Source organism: Chiloscyllium plagiosum, unplaced genomic scaffold (genome assembly GCF_037043375.1).
Source record: "Chiloscyllium plagiosum isolate Xiang-an unplaced genomic scaffold, Cpla_swu_hap1 HiC_scaffold_18, whole genome shotgun sequence".
NCBI lineage: Eukaryota > Metazoa > Chordata > Chondrichthyes > Orectolobiformes > Hemiscylliidae > Chiloscyllium > Chiloscyllium plagiosum.
In genome coordinates this window covers 43,236,609-43,264,480 of record NW_028270156.1, presented here as the reverse complement: position 1 = coordinate 43,264,480, position 27,872 = coordinate 43,236,609, and the positions used below count along the sequence as shown (strand labels likewise).

Here is a 27,872-nt window from a genome sequence, read left to right as displayed (position 1 = left end):
AGAGGTACTTTCTTTATTCAGAGTAGTAGGGGCATGGAACGCACTGCCTGCAACAGGAGTAGACTTGCCAACTTTAAAGGCATTTAAATGGTCATTGGATAGGCATATGGACGAGAATGGATAGGCTTCAGATTGATTTCACAAGTCGGCGCAACATCGAGGGCCGAAGGGCCTGTACTGTGCTGTAATGTTCTATGTTCTATGGTTTCATTATCACACTTGTGAATTAGTATTCAACAAATACAAAGATGACTTGAGAAATCAAATAAAATGGAAAGGAATAAGAAAAGCAAAGTATGAAATGTTGACCATAAGTTTAAAAAAAGGCTATCAAACAGGTGTTAAGAGATTAAACGATTAGCTGAGTTGCTACTGGTTTTTCATATGTTAATACAGTACAACTTAGTAGTGGGTCATTGCACCCTGATTAAGCCAGGAAAAGGATTAAGTGATTTTTAATCTAAAATCAAGATTAGTTGTTCTTTATTATAATGTTAAGAAACAATATTGTATGAAGATGAATCTTCTGGTTTGTAACGTGCATTTTTTTTGTTAAGTAGGAACAGTATATCTTGCCCTGAGGCGAGATGACACTTACACATTTGTTCATGCTCTGTTTGTTTTCAATGGGAGAAAGGGTCACTGGTGGGAGCTGACCCGGCTCCCTATCTTCCGACGTAATAAGACAGTTCTTGAGCTGGGCATTTAAAAAAAAAATTACCATTAAAAATTACAAAGAAGAAAAGAAATTGCTGGAAAAATTACAAAAATTAAAAATTACAAATCAGTACAAAGAATGCGTCTCTGAAAAGAAACTGAAATTGGTGTCTTGACATGAATAGGGTCTGACATGGCAATTCTTACTGCAAAGAAGAAAGAACAATAGGCAACCATTATGCCAAATTATATTCATAGAATCTTTACAATGAGAAAGCAGCCCATTTGGGCCATCGAGTCCACATTGACCCTCCGAAGAACATTCTTGAATCAACTATTCAATATTGTTCTTGTTGTTGTGGAATTTGCCTCATTTTGCTCTGGGGTGAGTTGAATTCCATTGATATGGGTTTGATCATTTACTCATTCATGAGTAAAATAATAAATGAGATAAAGAAATGAAATAAATCAGCACCAAAGGGAATCAAGCACCCAATAAAATTAAGCAAAATATACAGAAACAGTGAAGTGAACATAGAGTTCAATAAAAAGGCAGTGTCTCTGGTTTTCAGAATTTAATATTTACTATATTAGGCACTTAATTGCAGTCTATTTCTTTGGATAAAATATCTTTGAGTCCATGTTTCCTAATATTAATCCTTTTTAATTGTAAATGATCTTCATATATAATAGCCCTGTGTGTCTTTATGGTTAGTGTATAACTCTCCTACTCCTCAACTCACCATTGTATGTGTGGCTCATAATGCATGAATTAACACCTTTCACTTAGAGTCAGAATCACAGAATTGTTGCACTATAGGAGGCTATCGTCTTGTTGTTTCTGTTCCAGCTCTTTGAATGAGTAATTCACTTGGCAGCAATTCTTTCATCTTCTCCCTGAAACCCTGCATAGTGTCACTTTTCAAACAACAGTCCAATTCCCTTTTGAATGCCTTGATTGAATCTGGCTCCGGAACACTTTTAGGCAATGTGTTTCAAACATGACTACTTTGCTGTATGAAAAAACTGTGGCCACTAATTTTCATGAGTGTGTAGATTCTACTTATTTATTCTGCCCAGATCCCTCATGGTTTTAGAAATGTAGAAACATAGAACATAGGAGCAGAAGTAGGCCCTTCAATCTTGCTCTGCCATTCAATATGCTCAGATCTGATCATTCATCTCAGTGTCCTTTTCCTGTTTTCTCCCCATATATTTTGATCCCTTTAGACCTCTCTCTACATTTTTCTTGAAAATCTTCACAGTTTAGCCTGAACGGTTTTCTGTGGCAGAGAATCCCACAGTCTGTCCATTCTCTAGTGGAAGAAATTCCTCCTTATCTCAATTCTGAAAGGCCTACCCCATTTCCTTAGACTCTGACCCCTGTTCTGGACTTTCTGATCATCGAGAAAATCCTTCCTGCAATAACTCTGTCTAGTCCTGTTGGAATTTTATAGGTTTCTGTGAGATTCCTCCTCTTTTTTCAACAAGCTAGTGAATATCACCCTAACCGATCCAGTATATCCCTTTATGTCAGTCTTGCCATCCCAGAAAACAGTCTGGTAAACTGCAGTCCCTCAGTAGCCAGAACAGCCTTTCGCAGTTAAGGAGTCCAAAATTGCAAACAATACTCTGGGTTTGGTCTTACCAATACTCTGTACAGTTTTAGCAAGTCTGCTTCTCCTCTCGAATTCTCTCACTGTGAAGGCCAATATTCCATTTGTCTCTTTCACCACTTGCTGCACCTACATGCTTACTTTCAGTGACTGGTATATGAGGGCCCACAGGACACCAAGGTCTTGTTGCACAATCCCCATTTATCACCATTCAGATAATAATCTGCCTTCCAGTTTGGCCTTTATTATATGTTTGTTGTGTCTCTGTGAGCAATTCATAAGGGCCAATTGCAGTTAACTGTATTATTGTTTGAATACAAATTGGAATATATCAGCTTTGAACAATGAAGCAATCAAACAAAATTCATAGACTGATATCCTTGCTCTAGCAACTTTACATAGGAATTATTAGTTATTAGTTATCAAAGTACTGTACAATGTACACAGCTTAAATTGTTCTGTAAGTAATATCAGGTAACTTAGTTTTCAAGTAAGTAATCTTAAAAGATTTATTTCTGAACAATGGAAAGGTGAGCTGAATAAAAATAAACACTGATCAATAAAATCAGGATGAATTTGAATTACATTGTCATTTGAAATGAGTACTTTCTTCCATATTCTAGATTTCTTTTGGCTTTTAGTACCTCAAAAAAAACCCCATGAATTTTCCTCCATCATTGATGGCTCTGTGATTTAGCCTGTAAATCGCTGAATTATATTTACTAGTAATGTACCGAATATTGCAGATTGATCTTAGTGTGTAAGGTACGGGTGCGACCGGCTAGTTTAATGCTGCTGCATTTAAAGATGTAAATTGGTGAAGTTCTATTCACTTTCCTCAGATTATTTCCAAGTCCAGTATGATTGTCAATTATGTCACAGATTCACAGTGATGTCCAGTGCTGTTGAATAGTTCGCACTTCTGAACAGCAACTAATCGGATGACAAAAAAGACAGACGAGCTATGGAACTGACCCCGACTTAAGAATCTTCAACTGATCAAATCGTAAAAGATAATCAGCGAGCATTTATTTCCATTCCACCAAATATGTTAATATAATAACATTCAATCATACTTCAAAATAAACCCTGAGTTGGGCTCAGGAAATCAGCAAGAGTTTATTTTCCTGTAAGTCTCTGAAACTAATTCAGCTCAACGTCGCTCTCATTAACGCATAATATGGTTAGGGGTGAAGGGTGTGGTTGCTGGTTCCATCCTCCTGATGGGCCAGGTACCCGGAGCAGCAGTGGAGGGGGTGAGTGGGTTTCTGTTCTACAGTGATCCTGAGGCAGCATGACTGAAGGATTAGTGGGTCGACTCTTGTTATAGAATGTGGAACAAGAGTAAAAATTGAAACCATTGTAAGCAAGTAGTCAGCTTCATGTTCAAAACACTGCACGATAATATGATTAAGCACTAGTGGAAAAATGTTTAAATTCTTATAGTTAGCAAGAGAATATTAGCGTGTTGGTAGTAAACAAAAAGAGTTGCAAATTGAAAATAAATTTAGATAATTAGATTTGTTTTTAAAAATTAGACATTAAGTAAAATGCTAAACCCAAAGAAGGGAGAAATGGCATGTTTGAATATTTCTGTCAAGGGTAACATTTTAAATTATTTAATTAACAAAATTAGTTTACTTAAATATAACTTCGATATCTCAGTGATATTGCACACGGCTTCCCACAGTTATTGGTGGGCAGTGCTGAGTGATACATTCTGATTGAATCAATATGAGAGCATGCAACTGTATTTGTAAAGCACATTGTCCCATCATCTGGCAATCTGTGCCTATAATTGACCAATCTTATTTACTATTTTCAGTGTTCACATAACTGCAGCAAAACCTGATTGTACAGGTATTGTACATTGTACAGGTATCATCTCACCAAAGCCAGACCCTGTCTCCGAAGATTTGAAAGCCCTCCCTATTGCACCATCTTTATAACTGCATATTCATCAACCTTATCCTGTTATTTCTGCACTCACTTATGCAGGGATAGGAGTTTGGACGTCATGTTGCAGCTGTACAGGACATTAATTAGGCCAATTTTAGAATACTGCAGGCAATTCTGGTCTCCATGCTATGTGAAACTTGAAAGGGTTCAGAAAAGATTTACAAGGATGTTGCCAGGGCTGGAGGCTTTGAGCTATAGGAAGAGCCTGAATAGGCTGGGGCTGTTTTCCCTGGAGCGTTGGAGGCTGAGGGGTGACTATATAGAGGTTTATAAAATCATGAGAGGCAGGGATGGGGTGAATGGCCAGGCCTTTTCCCCAAGGTAGGGGAATCAAAAACTGGAGGGCATAGGTTTAAGGTGAGGGGGAAAAGATTTAAAAGGGACCTGAGGGGCAACCTTTTCACACAGTGGTGCAAGTGTGGAATGAACTACCAGAGGAAGTGATGGAGACTGATACAATTACAACATTTAAAAGTCATCTGGATGGGTATATGAATAGGAAGGATTTAGAGGGGTGTGGGCCAAATGTTGGCAAATGGGACTAGATTTATTTAGGATATCTAGTCGGTGTGGATGAGTTGGACTGAAGCGTCTGTTTCTATGCTGTACAGCTCTATAACTGTGATTGGGAATATTGCTAATTTTCTACCTAGCACCATAAGGTCTGATTGCAGGGCCACATCCTTTCTTTCTTGTATTGTTAGTATTAACGTAGAGGAAATCTTTAGCTGAACACTTTCCTTCAGAAGGATGTCCTATGGCTGCTCTGAGATTTCCTTGACCTCAGCAATAAGGAGGCAACACTCCATCCTGGAGATACATCTGTGGCTACAGAAATGGTTCTGTGTTATAAAGACCTTATCATTCCATTTTTCCTAATTTTTGATTGTGGGCTACAATGGGAAAAGGACTGTTTTAAAAATCAAGGAATGTGGAAGGCATTGCTGAACTTTGAAAGCAAATTATAAGCATTGATGTAAATGCAGTTGATTGCTCAGTCATAGTCATAGAGATGTACAGCATAGATACAGACCCTTCAGGCCAATTCGTCCATGCCAACCAGATATCCCAACACAATCTAGTCCCATTTGCCAGCACTTGGCCTATATCCCTCTAAACTCTTCCTATTCATATACCCATCCAGATGCCTTTTAAATAATGCAATTGTACTAGCCTCCACCACTTTCTCTGGCAGCTCATTCCATACATGCACCATCCTCTGCGTGAAAAAGTTGCCCCTTAGGTCCCTTTTATATCTTATCCCTCTCACCCTAAACCTATGCCCTCTAGTTCTGGACACCCCCACCCCAGGGAAAATACCTTGTCTATTTACCCTATCCATGCCCCTCATGATTTGATAAACCTCTGTGAGATCACCCCTCAGCCTCCCACGCTCCAAGGAAAACAGCCCCAGCCTATTCAACCTCTCCTTGTAGCACAAGTCCTCCAACCCTGGCAACAGCCTTGTAAATCTTTTCTGAACCTTTTCAAGATTCACAACATCCTGCTGATAGGAAGGAGACCAGAATTGCATGCAATATTCCAACAGTGGCCTAACCAATGTCCTGTACAGCTGCATCATGACCTCCCAAGTCCTGTACTCAATACTCTGACCAATAAAGGAAAGCATACCAAACGCCTTCTTCACTCTCCAATCTATCTGCGACTCTACTTTCGAGGAGCTATGAACCTTCACTCTGAGGTCTCTTTGTTCAGCAATGCTCCCTAGGACCTTCCCATTAAGTGTATAAATCCTGCTAAGATTTGCTTTTCCAAAATGCAGCACTTCACATTTATCTAAATTAAACTCCATCTGCCACTACTCAGCCCTTAGGCCTATCTGATCAAGATCCCATTGTAATCCAAGGTAATCTACGATGAATTAGAGAGTTCAGAGAATTGTACAAAATGAGATTCGGTTGGCAACAATTAGCCGATAAATCTGTGGAGTTGTGACCAATTGTCAATGACAAAAGCCTGCTAACAACTAGGTGACTGGCTCTCAGGTAGTTGAATAACTTGTCTGTGTGAATAACATAACTAGATGCCTTTGGACCCTTCGGGAAGTGGTGTCTTTTTTTTCTGCAGTTAAACAAGAAAATAACTAAAGCCTGAAAGGAGCCTGTTTATTTCCCCTAGCCAGTTGCTGTAAATTGCTGTTTTTAACCAATGTCAGAGACTTTAGACATTGAAAATCAATGGTTCTGTGTCCCCTGCAAGCAAGCAAGGTTTGGAGCAGCAAATCCTGACAAGCTAAAAGGATCGTCTCACCAAATCTCCAGGACAAGGACCACCAAACTGCCTTCTCAGTTTTTCCCTTGTGTGTAGTGAGAAATTTATAAGGGAGTTAGAATTTTAACTGGTACAGAGAAGTTATATGTTGACAGTTCAGAATTCTTTTCCTGAAGCCAGAATCTATTGACTTGTGATAGTCATTCTTGCTAAATACAGAAACCTTGTCAGTGCTTTGTGTCAACCTAGATTTAAAAGCACCGGTAAGTTGGGGAATTTTGTGTAGTTTGATTAAATCTTTAATATTAGTGAAGGATGCAGGAATAGTGGCACTTGATATTCAGTGTGTTACATCAGTGAGACATGACACTGCTCCCCTACCTAATGAATTCCCTACCATTACTGCTCTTCCTTCCCTTTTTGTAAAGGAGGATTACCTATGGTGCCGAGGGCCTGGCTGTTGCTGCACTTCTCTGAGTAAGCAACCTGCACACCATTATCCAGAATGGAAAACAAATTTTTGAGGGCACCCTTGCACTATCTGTCTCATTCTCTTGGGCTGTCTAATGATTATCAATTCCAAATCTGCCTGCATGTGCTAAACTGTAGCGTAACCATCTGTCTGAACGTAGTATCCCCATAATTATAGCAAATATCTCACCTTCTGACTCCCCAAAGGCATTGTGAGGCGTGTGATGGAATACTCCTACTTTCCTGGACGAGTGCAGTGACAACAATGCTCAAGAAGGCACAGCAATCTACTTGATTGATACCTCAACCACAAACATTTACTTCCTCCACCAATGATACACAGTCTGTACGAAATGCATTGCAGAAATGCATAAAGGCGTCTTAGATAGCATCTTCCAAACACATGACTACTATCATCTAAAAGAACAATGTATGCTGCAGGTGAGCTTTGAATGAGTGTTACTGACATCAAGGCAAGACTTGACAAAGTATGATATAAAGTAGCTCAGGCCAAAGCCAAATCAGTGAAAGTCACAGGATAAAGCTTCTGCTATTTGGAGTAATATTTGGCACAAATGAAGATATTTATGCTTGTTGGAGTCCAAACACCTCAGCACAATATATTATTGCACAACCTTTTCAGAATGGAATCCTAGGTCCACCCATCTTCAGCTGCTTCATCAATGACATTCAGAGTTAGTGCTACTCACTAACACTGTCCAATGTTCAGTACCATTCACATTTTCTCAGATACTGAAGCTGTCACTGCCCAAATGCAACAAGCCTCTGACAACACTCCGACGTGGGCTGATAACTGACAAGTAATAGCCATGACCATCTGCAACAATAGAGAACCCAATCTTTGCCCTTTGACAGTCACTGTCATTATCATTGCTTCATTGCCATTCTGGGAATTACCACTGAGCAGAAACTTAACTGAGCAAACCATAAACTCTGAAGATCAGGTCAAAGATTGGGAACTTTGAGGTGAGTAATTTATCTTCTGACTTCTCAAAACCTATCCAACATTTGTAAGTTATAGGTCAGGAGTGTGATGAATATTCTACACCTACCTGGACAATTACAATACTTGAGTACAACACCATCCAGGACAACTTGATCGATATCCCATCTGCCAGCTTAAACATGCATTCTGCTATTACCAATGCACAGTGATGGAGTGTGTAGCATGTACCAGGAACATTGCATCAACTCTCAAAACCTTCTTCAACATTGCCTCCTAAACATAGAACTTCTACCACAAGAGCAAGAACAGAGGATACATGGGAACATGACCCCCTCCCTATTCTACGTAGACATAGACAATACAATGCAGTACTGGCCAATCAGCCCTCAATGATATGCCGACCTGTGAAACCAATCTGAAGCCCATCTAACCTATACTGTTTTATTATCATCCATATGTTTATCCAATAACAATTCAAATGCCCTTAAAGTTGGCAAGTCTACTACTCGTGCAGGCAGGCCATTCCATGTCCTTAGTACTCTCTGAGTAAAGAGTCTACCTCTGACATCTGTCCTATATCTATCACCCCTCAGTTTAAAGCTATGTCCCCTCATGCTAGCCTTCACCATTCGAGGAAAAAGATTCTTACTGTCCACTCTATCTAATCCTCTGATCATCTTGGATGGGGTGAGACTCCAAAAGGATTCTTTTTGGAGTCTCACCTCATTCTCACCTGGAACAGTATTTCTGTTACTTCTGGATCAAGACCCTGGAGCTCCCAACAGTGCTTTGGTGTATCTAAACTGCATGGGCTTCAGTGGTTCAAAAAGGCAGCCCACCACAAACATGTCAAGAACAATTATAGATTGGCAATAAATGCTGTCCTTTCCAGTGGTGCCATTGCATGAATGAAAAAGGAAGAAAAATATTCTCTTCTCTGAAGAGTACTGGCTTTAACACTCACCAGTTGAAGCATCAGTAAAATTGATTGTAAGTGGACATTACAGTTTGGAGGGGACGGCTGGAATATGATGGAATGTGAAATTTAGTTCATGTGGCTGATTGTTTGCTTCTGTTGGCTAATCAGTTGTTTCTGTCCAGGTAAGTTCCAAGGTTCTTCATGGGCTACTGGTGAAAGTGTGTCAAGTATCATCCTTCAACTGTGAATTGAAAGTGGCAGCATGGAAAGTATATACTAATTATCTCTCCGTGGTTTCTAGCATCTTTCATAATCGCGTCCTAAGCAGTATGGCCTGGAAAGAAATCTCAGGGTCATTGAGGCTGTGGGCCAGGGTAGCCAGCTGCCTACATTAGGGAATATATACACAGCAAGATCTTCGCCACCCACCATCGTTAGAAATTTAAATTTTATATGCAGTGTCAGCGTTGGTAGCTCAACAGTTTCAAGTTTGGGCCCACATTTCCTACTCTTTCTGATGAGTACATTGCTTGAAATATTGCTTCTCCTGCTCCTCGGTTGCTGCTTGACCTGCTGTGCTTTTTCCAATGCCACACTTTATTGACTCTGACCCTCTAGCTCCTGCAGCCCTCACTATCTCCTACTCTTCCTGCATCCCCCACAATATCTCTTCCTGAATGCAGCAACTTTTTTCTTAAAGCAATGCTTTGGAAAGCTTAATGTGAGCTTGTTATGGGATCTACATTATACAAGATAGAGATAGTTTGTTATTGTCTGAAATGTATTTTGCAACCCATCTGTCCACTTTTTAATCATTGTTAAATATTTTTGACTACAAGAAATCCATATATTCTTATTCCTTTCTGACACCAATTTGCTAATTTTAAAATATTTTCTTGCCATCACTTTCTGCACTTAAGTTGTTAATCATTTTATTTTTACAATCCCTGTAGTTTTCACTTCACTGTCAGGGATTCATTCTCTGCTCGCTCAACCAAGTGACCACTTTAAGTCAGTGAGTCGAAACAATGAGTGTTGACAGGTTATTCTACAGTGGGGGATGGGTAAGTATGGTGATGGTGGAATTAGTCAAGCATGACCTTGCCTTCACTAGATGTCCAGATGTCCACGCATTTTCCAGCAGTGGTGACTTATCTAAAAGAATGCCTCCAAATTAATAGTACTCCTGGACAGTTGAGACATAGTGGTTCCATCTGAGTTCATTTCACTTAGCATAAACATAATATCAAACTTGGGTTTCACATATTGTAATAGTACTTGACAGTGAGAATACTGTGTAGGGAGTAACACATCACTATTTATTTAATCAGTGAATTCAGTTTTTCATTGTCTTAAAATAAAAATAATGATCCACATTCCCAGTTCAATATTTAATCTTTTTCATCTGTGCGAATGAATCTTATTTTAAAAACTGGACAAATTATAATTCACTCGTGGGAATTAAAAACAAACTGCTGGAGTAAATGCTAGACACTTAACAATCACCAGCTGTGCATAATGTCCCCAGATGATTTTAAGTGCCATCTTAGGATATGATACTTTCACTACAACACATAGATAACTGTGTTCTTAGGAATAATGAACTCACCACTTCTTGAACACAAAACCATGGTAAATCTATATGAAGTATTTTGCAATTATTTATATTCAAGGGAACATCTGTGTTTTCAGAGCAAATGCAGTTTCGTTGATGGAGTTTTTATTTGCAAATTTTAATGACAATGAGCAAATTTTAACATTTTGGGCATTGTCGGACTTTTATTTTTTAAAAAAATCTAGTTTCCATGTTAATTTTCTTCAATCTTTTCTTTAATAGAACAAGGCCATATCTGAACAGTTAGCCTCACAGTAAGGCTCAGTTACTAACATCTAGTTTTGTAGTGAAATATCCTTTTTTGGGAAAAAAAATTCCTCTAATCTCCTTCTGCCTCATGACGTTGAATAATCAATTTTAAAAAAAACAAAACATTTCACTTTTGTGTTAGTTTGAACTTGGGTTCTGCTTTATAACATCTGTCTTCTGAAACTTTACGAAAAACAGTTTACATCGTGGGAGAATAGATGTGTGTATGTTAGAAGACTTCTTAGTTACTTAAGAGACCAGAATCCATAGCTCTCCCTTTCACCCCATGAAGAGCCTTGTTCTCATCAGGTAAGCAGAAATAGTGCTGGGGAATGGAAGATGTTTGGCACCAAGTGTCAGCCTTCCTGATCAGATATGGCAAAAAAAGGTTTCATATGGCTTCTTCAGCAGATGGTTTCACAACACTTCGAAATATTCTAAGCAGATAATACTCGCATGATGTATTCTTTCACCTAAGACAAGGTGAAGTGTAAAACTAATGTTTGTGATATTGAGAGGATCAGAACCAATTTGAATTCCCCCAAAAATGATGGCAAACTTCCAAAGGGAATAAATGGATTGAAGGCAGTCATTTGTGACTTATTTTTATAGGAAGACAAAAGGAATAAATCTCTTTATTGGAGTTGTGCCTCTATGGTTTTTGTTTCCTCTGTGGATTTATCTACTTATGATGGATATGTGAATATTAATTAACTCAACTATAAACAGCCATAAACTGAACCTGGATTTGGTGGTCAAGGATAGTTAGGTGGAATGGATCAACATTTAATGTGAAATAATTATTTACAAGTTTAAAAAAATCCTTTTAAAAACTCCTAAGTGTGAAGTATCATGATAAGCTAATGAAATATATAATACTATGTTAATGGCATCAATTTTGACTTAATTACAGTCAGCATCAACGATTTTATTATAAGCGGAAATGATTTATTTTACGGTGAGAAAACTTGTTTCAATCTGTGCGTGCTATAGTTAGTGGGTCAGATTTTACTGAGATAGGATATTTTGCACATATCTCCATTATTTGTGCGTGTTTCTGTTTTAAAATATCTTACTGGAAACTGATAGTGAATGCTGAGATGGCAGGACTAACGTAGAAGAGAGATTGTAGTTAGGGCTCTATTCACTGGAATTTAGACGAATGGGGAGTGATTTCAGAAAGATCTGTAAAATTCTAATAGGACTCAGTAAATGCAGGAAAGATGTTTCTGATGACCAGGGATTCCAGAATCAAGGGTAGTAGTCTAAAGGTATAGGGTAGGTCATTTAGGACAGAGATGAGGAGAAATTTCTTTAACCAGAGATAAAAATCACACAACAGGTTTATTTGGATGTACTAGCTTTTGGGGCACTGCTCCTTCATCAGGCAACTACATGATGAAGGAGAGCGCTCTGAACGATAGTGCCTCCAAATAAACCTGTTGGACTATAACCTGGTGTTGTGTGATTTTTACCTTTTGTCCACCCCAGTTCAACACCGGCACCTCTACATCATGTTTAACCAGAGAGTTGTGAACCTGTGGAATTTTCTGACCCAGAAAGGAGTTGAGGCCAAAACGTTGAATGTTTTCAAAAAAGAGATGGATATAGTTCTTAAAGCTAAAAGGATCAAAAGAGGAATAGGGTACTGAGTGATAATCAGCCATGATCACATTAAATGATGTAGCAGACTCGAAGAGTTGAATGACCTGTTTCTGTTTTCTATGCTTCTAAAATGTACTTTGGCGATCGGTTAGCTCAATTGCTGGGCTGTGAGGCAGAGTAATATCAATAGTGTGGGTCAATTCTCGCATCTGTTGAAATTACCATGAAGGACTCTTTCTGAACATCTCCCCTGAGGCGAAACCACCTGTTGTCTCTCCTGAATGAGTGATGAGCCCTATGGTCTTGAAGGACCATGGTGACTTTACCTTTTTTGAGGACAATACAGAATCAGAGATCTTGGTGATAACAGGATGAACAATATATCTCATCAATTAATAACACTGAAGAATTGAAAGAAACAGATGAAGGGCTGAGAAGAAATATATTATAAAATTTATGAATTCAGTGTACAGAAAATAAATAAATGGAGAGAATGATTGTGCTAACAGAGAAAGAGTTTTGAATTGAATTGAATTTATTATCACATGTACCAAGGCACAGTGAAAAGCTTTGTCTTTCTATTTATAAATTAAAATTGTGATATTTTAAAATATAAAACATTTTGCAATTTGAATGAATGAAATTCAGCATTCCGAATAATCCACTTTCTGGTTTGTAGATGGAGATTGGCATAATCACATTGATATGATCAAAATGATCACCTTTATTAAAAGGTATTTTGAGCTATTAATTCCAACACTTGATTTTCAGTGGAGACTTTAATGAGTAATTGATATAAATATGCATTAGTCTCATAAAATCATTTGCGGTTAAATGGAAAACAGAATTTTTATATCTCATGATGAAATGGGTGACTAATAAATTATATGATTTGCAATTCATTGGGTATTTCTTTACTGCTACAGATTGCTGGCCAGCTTTTGCATTGATAATGTGTGATTTTCAGCTTCTATTATTATTTTTGATGATAGCTACCTTCCAGATGATGTTTCACTGCAAAACTTTGTGTTATAGTCATTTCAGCAATTGTGATCTTTTGCAGATGGTGTTCAATGGTAAGGAATTGTGTTGAACTTTGCATATTTGTAATTGAGATTTTTAAGTGGGTAGGAAATGTTATGTTAATGTTGCAATAGGCAAATATGAGTGTTGTGTCTTTGAAGCCAATGTTGTTTAACTTCAAATTGCAAAATTTTTTGATTCATGGTTAGTTATGAGGCATTGCATCCAACTTTCGAGACCCATAATGTTTGGACTTTATATTTGAAACACCTGCTGTGGTTTTTGGAACAGGATTCCCAAATTGTAGCAGAATTGAGCAATTTGGTCACAGAGACACTAATGGAATTGCTGCAGTACATAAAACTTGAGGTAAACGCAGTAAAGAGAGACAGGGGAAAGAAGAGGAAAAATGATATGAAAATTAAACAAAAGAAATTAACCCAAATATAAAAATTGAGCACAAATCGTAATGTTGCTGATGTGAGAGACTAGAAAGAAGGCAACAATTAAAATGGAAACTGCAAAGATGAGGATTATTTCATAAAGAGATTAAAGCAATAAATCATAGAATGTGGGGTTTGCTTGCTTGTAAAAGTCAACTCAGATGAACGGCAACAGAAATAGAAATCTGCAGACTAGCTATCGAGAAGACGCTATCAGTATGGTGTTGACAGGTCTACTGGCAGGTAGTAAAATGAGGTATTCTAATTAGTGCTGAAGTTAGTCAGACCAGTTCCGTGGATCAATCCGTTACCCTAATGACGTCACAGGCTAAAGGGCAGGCATAACAAACAATCCTGCTGAATCCATCAGCCAGTCAGGACAACCCTATTTCACAGTTCAAACGTGTCTTTGCAAAGACACACTGAAGATCGGATCGTATCATCATGGGGGATATTTGTTTTGCATGGCACTTCTGTTTGTTTTTCCTCTTGTTAAACAGTCGTGAAACCTCTGCAAGTGCTGGAATTCTAGGTAAGTTTGTAATCACTAGTGCGAAATTTCTGTTTCACATCACTCCTCCTTAACACGGAAAGAACTGCATTTAGTTTAGTCTTTTCTGTGGATGAAGACAGTTCTTACTCATATATTAGAGCGAGTTAGAATCTTTCTTTTATACTTTTGTTACTCATTTTATTTGTGGTCTTATTTATACATGTAAGTGCAATCCTTAATAAGTAGATTTGTAAGGCTAAGCAACTTTAAGGATCTATTTGTTGAGCTGTTTTGTCAAGCTGTATGTTTGTTTAAAGAAGAACTTCTAAAGAGAAAGACAATTGAAAACTTGTGTGCGTGAAATTTTCAGATCCTTACATGGGATGTATGTAATAAGTAGAAGGGTTGATGATGTCCTTCTGGAATTTACATCTGCAATGGCAGCATGTTAGTTACATGCATGTCAGGTCATTGGTAAATTCTAATAGATACATTAAAACACAATAGCAATTAAATTAATGAGTTATTGGTTTACATTGTTTCTTTTGACATCCTGACATTTTGCAAATTTCACAAAATGCTTCTTGGCTTGAAGTAGTTTTACAGTGCTTCTACAGAGTAGGTAAAAACAATGACTGCAGATGCGGGAAATCAGATTCTGGATTTGAGTGGTGCTGGAAAAGCACAGCAGTTCAGGCAGCATCCGAGGAGCAGGCTTCTACACAGTCTCTCTTCTGTTTGGTCTTTTCCTGGTTATTGTAGGCTTTATTTTATTTCACCTTTGTACTTTATTTTGAAACTGTGTAGATTTTTGGTGAATTTGTTTATCCAATTGAAAATATAATTTGATTTTAATGACTGACATTTTTAAATGGATTACTTTCTTGTGGTACAGTTATGTGTATTGTTCAGAAGGTCATTTTGTTATGTTGTTGTTGAAGATTGTGATTCCAGCTCTGTTAACCTTGTTTTATACTTCCATGGCTAATTATAAACTACTCACAAATGTTTTCTTCACCTTTTGAGTGCAAACCAAAGATATTTCAGTGTTGAATCAAAATGTGGAACTGAAATGCATGTACTATTTTCCTGGAACTCATCTCATCTATTTTGTTATTTTGTACCTCCTGTTTGTTTTACAGATATCGATGAATGTACAGAAGGAACTGATGACTGTCACATCGATGCAATCTGTCAGAATACACAAATGTTGTATAAATGCACATGCAAATTTGGTTATAAAGGTGATGGAAAGAAATGTGAAGGTGATCATAACCTGCTTTTACCAGCATTTCATAACTGAAGCAAAATTGGGAAAATATATTTCCTTAATCAGGCAAGATTTCTGCAAAATAAGTTTCTTTAAAATAGTATATTTATTTGGCTTTACAGGAAAAAGACGTGAACATTTCTAAGCTTTAAATGATTTAGTTTTGTATGTTGACTGTGTGCATGTTTAATAAAAACCAATGTCTACATAGTGCATATCCTGTTTCAAAATCTCTGTGACTGGAATGCTGGAAACCAGCATTCAGTTTTAATACTAAAAAATAACATGTTTAACTATGCAAGATTCTGTTCTAAGTTAGCTGCAACCAAAACGAAAGTCTGAGCATTTGAAACGCTCTAGATGTCTGACCATTTTTAAAATATAAGCTTGTTTTTGCTGTTTTAAATTCATAACTGATATGAGATTTTGGAGAGTTTATGTTATATCCTCCAAAATGACCGAGGGAAAGTGACTGATTCCAATGATGGTTGAGTTTCAGGGCATTAGGTTCACCCTTTACTCCTCACTTAATTGGCTACTTGATGTGTGAATCTAGACAATGAGTTTTGTTATTCGTTCTTTGACTACAAGGGATTGTGGCATCACAGACAGATCTGATCCTGTCCTTACTCTGTGTATATGTGTTTACCCAGTGGGGATCCCTGAATAGTAATCAAAAGCAGTAACTGATTTCCCTCAAATCCAGACGCAGTGAAGCCAGTAGTAGCAATGAAACTATTTCCATAGACGGCAACTTAATCAACACAATTTGGGCTCTTTCTGGTTCATATAGCTGTACAGTTACTGTAGTTACTGCACTGTACAGTGTGTTCCCAGGGGGGAGTTTTGTTTTCTGTTGATTTCATAAGATATTTTTATGATATCAAATTGTACATAGTTTTGTCTGAAAGATTACAATTTGACTTGCTTAGGATTTATGATACTTGTGTGCTCAAATCTTCATAATCATTTGGGTTGAAATACAGCAAATTAAAGACAATTTTGCATTGAAATAATTCTGCAAAATAACTGTAAAATTCTACTGTGGGTAAGAAAAAAACATACATTTAGGGTGTACCAAAGGAATTTAGAGAATTCCATAAACGCAGCTGTTTTATATTTAAGTGCTTTGAAATATTGCAAAGCTAGACCCTGACATAAATATGTATCAACTTAATGTTAGTTTGCAACAGCTCAATGGATTAGTTAGGAAAGATGCTATTTAAAGTTGAAACAGCATGATTGCTACAAGAAACATTGGAAATGGGATTGTGGAGCACATTTTTGAAGTCATGTTTGGCTTTTAATACCTTTCAGAAAATTTGGGTGATAAATGCACCATGCGGTGTACAACTGATGCCAAGTAAATCAAAGATTCTCGTTACAATCTGATCTAGTCTTAGTTGCTTTGGAAGTATTGATAAAACATGGGCGCCATGTTGGCACAGCAGTTAGCACTGTTGCCTCACAGCTCCAGAGACCCAGGTTCAATTCCCTCCTCAGTCAATTGTCTGTGTGGAGTTTGCACGTTCTCCCCGTGTCTGCGTGGGTTTCCTCCGGGTGCTCTGGTTTCCTCCAACAGTCCAAAAATGTGCAGGTTAGGTGAATTGGCCATGCTAAATTGCCCGTAGTGTTAAGTGAAGGGGTAAATGTAGGGGAATGGGTCTGGGTGGGTTGCTCTTTGGAGGGTTGGTGTGGATTTGTTGGGCTGAAGGGCCTGTTTCAACACTAAGTAATCTAATCTAATCTCACCTAGGGTTCTCAGGGTAGAGAAGGGCAATACTGTTTTCATTTCTCTCTCATGAGCACTACAGCACTGAAGCAGAACAATTTGGCCTGACAGATCTATGACACATCTTCACACAGCCTCCTTTCACTTAATTTATCAAAACATCTGTCTGTTAAGTTCACTTTACATAAAGAGAGATGAATTCATGTGACCACCAGTTGTAATCTGTATGCTGGCTAACAGAATAAGGGTCCTCTGTTAAAATCCCTGAAATGTGTTTTCATTTATTTAGCTATATGTCAAAATAAGGATACACTGTATCCTCAGTATGGCTTGGTAACTTCTGAAAGAGTGCCTATGAAGGTCTCAAATGAATATGCTCCTTATGATTATCTTACCCTGTGAACAAATAGCCACCTGACAGGAAGAATTGCTCAGATGGATTGGCAGAAAATGGGATGTTGGTACCCCAATATGGGTCAACATGGTCTGAAGAAAAGAGGTCAGAAGAGAATGTGGAATGAAAATTGAAGTAAAAGTACTTCACCCTTCCTAGCTAATGGATCAAGCTGATGTTGGCTATGATGTGTTGCAACTATAGAGTGTGGGAGCTGGTGGACACCAATGCGGACCAGAATTGGTTACTTGAGGAATGTCAAGTCACAGTTGATGAACTACAATCCGAGGTACAACACATCAGGGAGTGGGAGAGTTCTCCAGACACTGTTTCAGGAGGCAGTTACATCCAATTTGGTCCATAATCCAGGACTAGAGGATGTGACTGTGAGTTGGGTGGGTAGGAAGATCCAGAATTTAGCTTTGGGGTAGCCTCAGCTTTATCAAATAGGTACAAGGTTTTTGCTCGCTGTGCGGATGAGAGTACTGTAGGGAGGATGAGTGAACTGACCACTTTACCGTTGTCAAGAGCACCATTCAAGTGGGTGGAGAAAATAGAAATATAGTAGTGATAGGGAAGCAAACAGTTAGGGGTATAGATACTGTTTTCTGCAGCAAAGACCTAGAGTCCCAAAGCAGAACTAAAAAAGATAATAAAGTCCAGGTTACTAGCTGAGCCATATGCACATTGGTATAAGGTAAATAATATTAGAGAGGAAAATGTGTGGCTCAAAAATTGTTTTGAGACAAATGGGTTCCAATGCACAGGACATTGGTGCTTGTGCTGGAGAAATGGAGAGCTATTCCTTTGTGATAGGCTTCATTTCAACCATGCTGGGACCAGTATCCTGGCAAATTGTATAGCTTGGATTGCTAATAGGGCTTTAAACTAATGGGGGGAGAGGCAGAGTTCAAACAAACAAGAGAGTAGAGGCACAGCGTAGTGAAGAGATGAATGATGATCAAAATGTGATTGGAAGGGAGAGAAAATGTGTGCAGAAGAATGCAACAGCAGTTAGAACCAGGGGCAGCATTAATGGTAAAAAGTCAAAGCTTAAAGCTCTTTATTTGAATGCATGCAGCACATCTAACAAGATAGATAAGTTGATGACACAAATTGAGGAAAAGAAATCAATGTGACTTGATAGCTATGGAGACATGGTTACAGAGTGACTAAGACTGATGAAGGATTTTCAACACTCCAGAAGAATAAGTAAAAATGGAAATGTGGTGGGGTAGTTTTTCTTAAATAAAGAAAGGTATCAATGCAGTGATGACCATGATGTGGAACCAGTTTGGGTCGACATAAGGAATTGCATAGGAATGAAGTCACGGGTAAATGTTGTCTATAGTCCCCTGAAGAATTGCCCCTCTATCTGACAAAGTATTAGGAAAGTAAACTAAAGTATATAAAAGAGCATGTAAAAAGGTCACTACAAAGGTTCGGGTGATTTTAATCTGCATGCTGACTGGACAACTCTCCTGGACAAGAGTGACATGGGAGACTAATTTCTAGAGTACATTACAGATTGCTCCTTACTGTAGTACATAGTGGACCTTACCTGGGAACAGGTTAAAGGCAGAACAGTCACCAGGACTTGATAGCCTGCATTCAAGCTGCAAAGATGGTGGAGATTTTAGCTAAAATATTCCAGCAGGCCTCCAGTAGATTGGAAAACTCAGGTGGTCCTTGGTTTTATTTTCATGAGAACAGTGAGATTTTATCGACCTAACATGTTTCCATATCTCTGTATGTTGAACATCATATTTGGGCATCATATCCCAAATGGCTGTTATATTTTAGGCTACCACAATTTAAAGGTGTCTGTGGAGTACAAAGATCAAGTTGATAGACAAGTTAGTCTGTTAAGTGAAGAACGTTCATTGGAAACATTTTCTTATCAAATAGCAGATATCAGTCAGCTGCCAAGATATCCATCAGAAAACTGACTGATCAAAAAAATGAAGATTTTTTCAAAATGAATTTGGCCTCTATATTGTGTTCTGATTAACTGTGTTCAGTATGCAACTATAATTCTTCACAAAAAATATATGTAGCATCTTCTACACGGACAAGTTAATCTCTCTGAGGACTTGAGCTTGAATTCTAAACTATCCAGAGCTAGTAGATTTTCCTCCAATTTGTTTCCAAAGGTCTACATGTGTCCTAACTCTGACCTTCAATCCCACTGCTGGAGTCTGTTTGCACAATTAGTTTCTCTTGGGTTACTTATATACAGGTATGACTTGGACTTAACATTTCTGGCCATTGTTGGCTAAGTGGAACTTGTACATTGCCAATATTTCCTACCTTAGTTTGACTCCTTCTACAGCCAACTCAATGGGCAATGCCACTGGAGATTAATTAGTAAAATATTGGAATTTTGATTCCCAAATAAAATATAACTTTTTAACGTGGGGTAAATGGTAATTGATGTAATGGTCAATACAACTGTGAATCAATATGAAATGTCACATACTAAACATCTGTTCTATTAAAGATCTTTCTTTTGATCCTCTAAATATTACCCTTTATCTCAGCTCAGCTAATATTGTGCTGCCTTTTGCCTTTCTATAACTGTTTATCATTAATGTTATTCAGGAGAGTTTTTTCAAAGTTTGTTGAACAAACTCGATACTGAGAATCCTGGAGGGGAATTTGTGTCCTGTTGCTAGTTTACTCCCTTTTAAGAAAACGGAAAGGGTTGTTAATAATGAAGTAACCGATTATTTTTGAGATGTGATATTTACGGGAACGGAAAAGTACAAGGACCAGCATCTTCATGAAATACAAATTAATTGTGAGAGAAAATTAGAATACATATTGAAAATCAATACAATTCATTATTGACATTTAACTACGATAAAGAGACAAAGCAAAATTGGAAGATCTATTGAGAAATCTTAATTTTTGACACTGCTTATAGTTTTATTGAAAGAAATGGAGAGGGGATCTTTTGAACTGTTAGACAACTGTTGCCAGCTTTGGGAAGAAAAACAAGTGACTGGAAGAGGAAATTCTGGTGGGGACCTTGACTTTCATTTGCGCATCTACTTCAGTTTTTCACAGGCTTGTACATGGATGCATGGTATGCCTACTTAAAGCAAGTGATGGGTTGGTTTAAAGATATACATTGGATGCAGTGCCTGTTGATTGTTCATGATGAAATGAGATAAGTGTACAAAGGTGCATTATTCTCAGTATTTCTGAGTGGCCTCCCTGATCAACCTTCATGAGATAGGCAAACATATGCATAAGAAACAAGATTAGGCCACTCCGCCATACAATAAGATCATGACTGAAATTTGTTCCAGAGACTTCCAAGGATAGTTGAGGTTATTCAAAAGTGGCCGGTACGGTGGCACAGTGGTTAGCACTGCTGCCTCACAGCGCCAGAGACCTGGGTTCAATTCCTGCCTCAGGCAACTGTCTGTGTGGAGTGTGCACATCCTTCCTATGTCTGCATGGGTTTCCTCCAGTGCTCCAGTTTCCTCCCACAGTCCAAAAATATGCAGGTTAGGTGAACTGGCCATGCTAAATTGCCTGTAGTGTTAGTTGAAGGGGTACATGTAGGGGAATGGGTCTGGGTGGGTTGCTCTTCGGAGGGTCGGTGTGGGCTTGTTGGGCCGAAGGGCCTGTTTCCACAATGTAAGTAATCTAATCAAGAGGAGCCTCTGTTTTTGAAAAGATTTTTGTGAATGGACCTAATATGTTTCCATCTCTCTGTACATTGGACATCTATAGCGCATCATCTCCCAAAAGTGAATATTATATTTTAGGCTACTGCAACTTAAAGATGAATATTCCTCTGACCTCACTAGAATTTCTAACCTGCTGCTGGATAACCCTCATGCACCTCTCCTTCCTACTGCACTTGGCCAACAGCTGGCAGTATGCAACAGCTCTTCTGATAAATTACATTAAACTGGTGAGCATCTGAGGAACAATATTTTGGTCGCTATAGCTGACAGTAACATTTAGGCTCAAACCTTACATTTACAAACTTTAGTTAGAGTGACAGTCCTAGAACAATTTTGTTTTCAGGTTCAGGTGATGCGACAGTCTGTTGTTCACTTCAAGGATATTTGCTCCAAAAAATGCTTAACAGTCATTCAGTAAAATATTGAAAGTACAAATGGCCTTATATTTTGTACAACGAGCTTATGGTGAATTAGTTCTAATTAGCTTATGGGCAAATGTATGTCATAAATAATGTATTAATTTTTCAATTTTTCATGAAATATTTATTCAATGACAAATAAATTAAACGCATTTTGTGATTAAACAACATGAAATAAATTTGCCAAATGATTTGTGATTGAAATTTGAATTGATTCTCCATAAACTATTCATTATTGTGTTTTAAGCTGTTGCTAGATTGGATACTCATGAAATAGATAAGTACAATGTTAGCCTTTCGGTTTTAAAGAGCAAGTGGTTGGTTTTCTGGCATCAACAGGATGTGTTATTCTTGTTCGATGCATATAATCCTACATGTTGGAAAAGAGCAATTTGATGAGCAGATTAGATCACCTTCTCTTACATAAAATATGCTTCTGAGATGACTAGTTAAGCAGAGAAAAATGTTAAAAAGCATCACATGCCCAAATTGCATTTATCTCCATTTAGCGCCTAATTCAGTATTAAGTGAGAATATTGGGAAAACAGAAAAAGTGGATCTGTGGGTTTCTAATTGAGATTAATATAGCTTAAACTACTTTTGTAAAGATTTGCAATTTTTGCTTGTACTGGTGTCTTTTTTTTAACAGAAACCATCCATCATTCTGCTTTGTGTTCTATACCTTAGACATTGATGAATGTGATAATGAATACAATGGAGGCTGCGTACATGAATGCATTAACATTCCTGGAAACTATCGTTGCACTTGCTATGACGGATTCATGTTGGCACATGATGGACACAATTGTTTGGGTGAGAAGAATGTGTTGCAGTAAATTTGATATATAGAGAAAATACGTTTGAAACATTGCTTTGCAAATTGTGTAATTAAATATGTTAATATTGAAATTATTTGACAATATAATTTATATAAATATATGACATCTTTTGATGTTAGATTCTATTTTCTGCATAAGATTTAGATTAAGAATATCTGAGTAGTTATAAGGTAAAAATGCATTTTTCTAAGCAAAATATGGAGATAAATATATTAGCTTCATTTTATAAAATCTGGTTATACATGAGTTAAAATGAAATAATAGTTTTGTTTGTTTTTTTCTGATGTTTCAAAATGAAAGTCATTTTAAATTGTTCGAGAGACATCAATGTTGAATTCAGTGAAAGGACTTTGTAATCAAATGAACACCAATAGACTTATTGTAACACTGGATTTAGATCATTGCCGTGGAATTTAGTTGTTGAAGAACACTTCTAAGGCCACGACTGCATTTAGTTTTCAATTGGAATGTGAAATTCTAGAGAATGTACTGAACTGCCTGGCAACCCGTAGAAACACAATAGTCTCTTTTGCACCATCATCTCTTGTGAAGAATACTTTCAAAAGAGTTTGTATTGTCCTCCATTTCTGTTAAGTTAAACAGATTTTCAAAGCTAAAGGTTTGGCTTTGTTTCATGGGAGAGAGAGCAACGGTTTTGTTTTCATTAAAATTTCTTAAGATGCACTTTACAAATAGTCCTTCAAAGTCTAGGAACCTAAATGACTAATTGAGTATCAAATCTTTAATCTACTGAAAGAAATGGAAATCATTCATCCAACTTGTAGTTTTAGTAATTTATGTTCTTAAACATGAAACATAAATTAATTCTGTTAACATAATGTGTTGGTTATGCTTTCTCTTAAGCAGAATTATTTCCAAGTGTTTGAAAACGTTGCATATGATGTGCTTAATAAAATATCATCTGTTTTTCATTACATTAGATGCGGCATAAAGATTAGTATACGACAGAAAGGTCTCCCCGGTTCACTTGTGAAGGTTCTGTGTCTTATTTGAAATTAACTCCTGACCCAACAGTTATAATGTTGAGACTGAAGTGACAGCTTGCTGATGACTAGCTTTGAGCCCATTCCACTATTACCATATAGCACTGAGCTGGGTCAAGTCAGTGTACATAAACATGCCTGCATCATTTTAAAAGAATTAAGGGAAAATTGTATTCAGGCAAGTGTGTTTCCCATTTGATTCAAAAGGCGAATGTCTACTACTTGTCTGATTAAGAGATAGAGAATCAGGACTTAAGTTATGTATAGTTAAATTTAATGGTAAATTTATGCTTGTTTCAATTTTCTCCCCCTCTACATTACCATTTCATCCTCCTTCATAAGTCTGCATTTCTCTTAGTCAAAATGACAAGATGGTCTAGACAGTTGACTTCTTTCTGACCACATTCAATTAATTCAGGAAGACAGGACTGTTTAGTTTGCAGGTTTCTTTCATAGTTGCAGATATTTGTGGCATCTGAAGCACATATTCAGATAAATCTGTCCTGACTTAATAAAATAAAAACTCACTCCCAGTTCTTCAAAATGATGCTGATGGTGATTCCTGGGCAGTGAGACTAGTAGAAGATAGGGAGGCAAGATTACAAATAGAGTAACATTGTCTCTTTTGTGATTTGGGAATAGTTGAAAATAATCTTGGAGACAATAGCAAGCAAAAACTTATTTAGTGTAGCATTGTGTGTTTCTTTAGCTGATGGAGTAATTACAAAGTATGATGTTGCAACTTTAAAACCTCTTGTCACTTCTCACTTCTTTGGTTTACCTATGGAGCAGTTTGATTTTGATATATAAAAGAGTTTGAACACAGAGGTATATCTTCTTCCATTCATTCATTTTAGCAAAAAATATTGATATTGCTTGATAAACATCATGTCACACATGTCTACTTCTTACTAACATGATTAGATTAGATTATTTACAGTGTGGAAACAGGCCCATCGGCCCAACAAATCCACACTGGCCCGCTGAAGCGCAACCCACCCAGACCCATTCCCCTACATTTACCCTTTCACCTAACACTGCAAGCAATTTAACATGGCCAATTCACCTAACCTGCACATTTTTGGATTGTGTGAGGAAACCGGAGCACCTGAACTCCACACAGAGAGTCGCCTGAGGCGGGAATTGAACCCGGGTCTCTGGCACTGTGAGGCAGCAGTGCTAACCACTGTGCTGTCTGTATGAGTGAATGGAAAAATGAGTTGTCCAGATTACATGAAATATCAGATTAAGAGAACTAAGCAGTGCCACTCATATTTATTGTGTAATTGAAACAGCATTTGTTCACAGGCTGTGATAAGCAAATTTGATGAGGAACATGAATATATGTCAGTGGGAAGGAGGCTGTCATTGGTACAATGTCTACTCTTCGCCTCAAATTTGGCTCTGTCTAACAGATGTATTTTGGTGTATTTCTTCTCCCATTGCCAAAAAAATGTCCATCAGTATTTGAGTTCAGTAAAATCCTCCGCCTTGTAAATCTATATCAGGCACTTTGTTAGTGAAACAGAATCTGCTAAAATGTAAAGGTTAATGTTAGGTGTGATGTTTACATGAGGTGTCTATTTACACGTCTTTTGTAAAATTTAGAGGTGTATATTAAATAATGTATATTTTGTTATATTTGAGTTTAAATGTGTTTACTCAATTCAGTCTTTGTGTGTACAACTGTTTACTTAATGCTTTAGTGTGGGCAAGTTTGAGACTGTCATAGCTTTCTTTTGATACCTAACATACCTAATGCTAGGCACAGAATAACTTCTGGGCTGAGGGGCTCCGTGTGGCAGCATTACGAACTAGCAGACATCACTTAAGCTCCAGAAAGTGAGGTAATATACATACTGCAGATACCTTCTAATCCCTCTGTTTACTGTCCATTTTCTTCTGAGTTTATTGTGGTGGAGTACATAAAAGCTCCCTGTGATGTGTAAAGTTGTGCTGTCTTCTGGCATATAAGATTTGACCGGCTAAGCCTGTGACTTGGCCATCTAGAATTGAGAATTATCAACATTTCCCTTTGTGTCCACACACTTTTGGACTCATTACAGCTAATCTGTGAAATAATGTGAAGAGGTTCAACTTGATTTTCAAATCAGCCTTCAATATGTGTATAGGATATCAGGAATACAGGGTAGCAACATGTAAGAGGTTACTTTTGTGTAGAGAATTAAGACAAGAGTCATTTGTGGGGATGGTACACAAACCCCCTAAATAGTAACCACATGGTGAGATGGAATATAAAGGACAAAGTAATGGGAGCTTGTCAGAAAAGTCTGGTGCTAATCATGAAGGTATTTACTGAACATATCAACTGGAAAAATCAAATGAGTAAAGATGGCCGAGATGAAGAGTTATTAGGATGGTATCAGAATAGTTACCAAAGTGAATATTTGTCTGATTAAAAGTGAGTCTAGATAATTAAGAATGAAAAATAAGGAAATAGCGGATGAACTAAGCAGGCATTTTTCATTGGTCTTCACTTTGGAGGTCCAAGTGACATCCTAGAAGTACTGGAAATGGAAGGAACGGAGAAACTCAACAAAATTATAATCGCCATGCAAGCAGTATTGATCAAACTGTTGAAGTTGTATGTTGACAAATTCCCAGGTCCTCATGAAGTTTATTCCAGGATCTTAAAGAAGTGAGATAGTTGATAAAGTATTTCTGATTTTCCAAAATTTATTTAATTCAGGAAAGATTCTGTTGAATTGGCAATTAGTTAATATAAACATGGAGGGAGAAAGAAAACAGGGAACCAAAGACCAGTTAGCTTAACATCTGTCAGAGGAAAGGTGATTAAAAGCTATCATTAAAAACATTATGGCAAAGCTTTTCGAGAAGTTCAAGATAATCAGACGAAGTAAACTTGGCTTATTGAAGGAGAAATTATATTTGACCAACTTTACACACTAAAGCATCAAGTAAACAGTTATTTGAACAAATAATGTGTTGTGGATAAAGGGGAACTGGTGTATTTACTACACTTAGATTTTATAGATACTTAATAACTGGCCACATCAAAGGTTATTACAGAAAATAGAACTGGGGGTAACATTTTGACATGAACAGAAGATTGGGTAGCTAATAGGAAACAAAGTTGGCATGAAAAAGTTATTGCTGAAAATGTGTTGCTGGAAAAGCGCAGCAGGTCAGGCAGCATCCAAGGAACAGGAGAATCGACATTTCGGGCATAAGCCCTTCTTCTGGAATGAGGAAAGTGTGTCCAGCAGGCTAAGATAAAAGGTAGGGAGGAGGGACTTGAGGGAGGGGCGTTGGAAATGCGATAGGTGGAAGGAGGTCAAGGTGAGGGTGATAGGCCGGAGTGGGGTGGGGGCGGAGAGGTCAGGAAGAAGATTGCAGGTTAGGAAGGTGGTGTTGAGTTCGAGGGATTTGACTGAGAAAAGGTGGGGGGAGGGGAAATGAGGAAACTGGAGAAATCGGAGTTCATCCCTTGTGGTTGGAGGGTCCCTAGGCGGAAGATGAGGCGCTGTTCCTCCAACCGTCGTGTTGCTATGGTCTGGCGATGGAGGAGTCCAAGGACCTGCATGTCCTTGGTGGAGTGGGAGGGGGAGTTGAAGTGTTGAGCCACGGGGTGGTTGGGTTGGTTGGTCCGGGTGTCCCAGAGGTGTTCTCTGAAACGTTCCGCAAGTAGGCGGCCTGTCTCCCCAATATAGAGGAGGCCACATCGGGTGCAGTGGATGCAATAGATGATGTGTGTGGAGGTGTAGGTGAATTTGTGGCGGATATGGAAGTATCCCTTGGGGCCTTGGAGGGAAGTAAGGGGGGAGGTGTGGGCGCAAGTTTTGCATTTCTTGCGGTTGCAGGGGAAGGTGCCGGGAGTGGAGGTTGGGTTGGTGGGGGGTGTGGACCTGACGAGGGAGTCACGGAGGGAGTGGTCTTTTCGGAACGCTGATAGGGGAGGGGAGGGAAATATATCCCTGGTGGTGGAGTCCGTTTGGAGGTGGTTCGGAACGCTGATAGGGGAGGGGAGGGAAATATATCCCTGGTGGTGGGGTCTGTTTGGAGGTGGTTCGGAACGCTGATAGGGGAGGGGAGGGAAATATATCCCTGGTGGTGGGGTCCGTTTGGAGGTGGTTTGGAACACTGATAGGGGAGGGGAGGGAACTATATCCCTGGTGGTGGGGTCAAATTTCGGAACGCTGATAGGGGAGGGGAGGGAAATATATCCCTGGTGGTGGGGTCAATTTCGGAACGCTGATAGGGGAGGGGAGGGAAATATATCCCT

At 38.2% G+C, this 27,872-nt stretch overlaps 1 protein-coding gene across 5 annotated transcripts in view; it reads left to right on the top strand.

Moving 5' to 3' along the window:
• Positions 1–14,122: 14,122 nt before the first annotated feature.
• The window catches only part of scube2 (signal peptide, CUB domain, EGF-like 2), a 159,575-nt gene continuing 145,825 nt past the window's right edge, over positions 14,123–27,872 (top strand). For all 5 annotated transcript variants that reach the window (XM_043705873.2, XM_043705878.2, XM_087996162.1 and 2 more), the window contains exons 1-3: positions 14,123–14,288; positions 15,392–15,514; positions 22,453–22,578. In XM_043705873.2, coding sequence (XP_043561808.1) covers positions 14,201–14,288; positions 15,392–15,514; positions 22,453–22,578 — 337 coding nt within the window. In that variant the 5' untranslated portion in view covers positions 14,123–14,200. The remainder of the gene's footprint in view (positions 14,289–15,391; positions 15,515–22,452; positions 22,579–27,872) is intronic.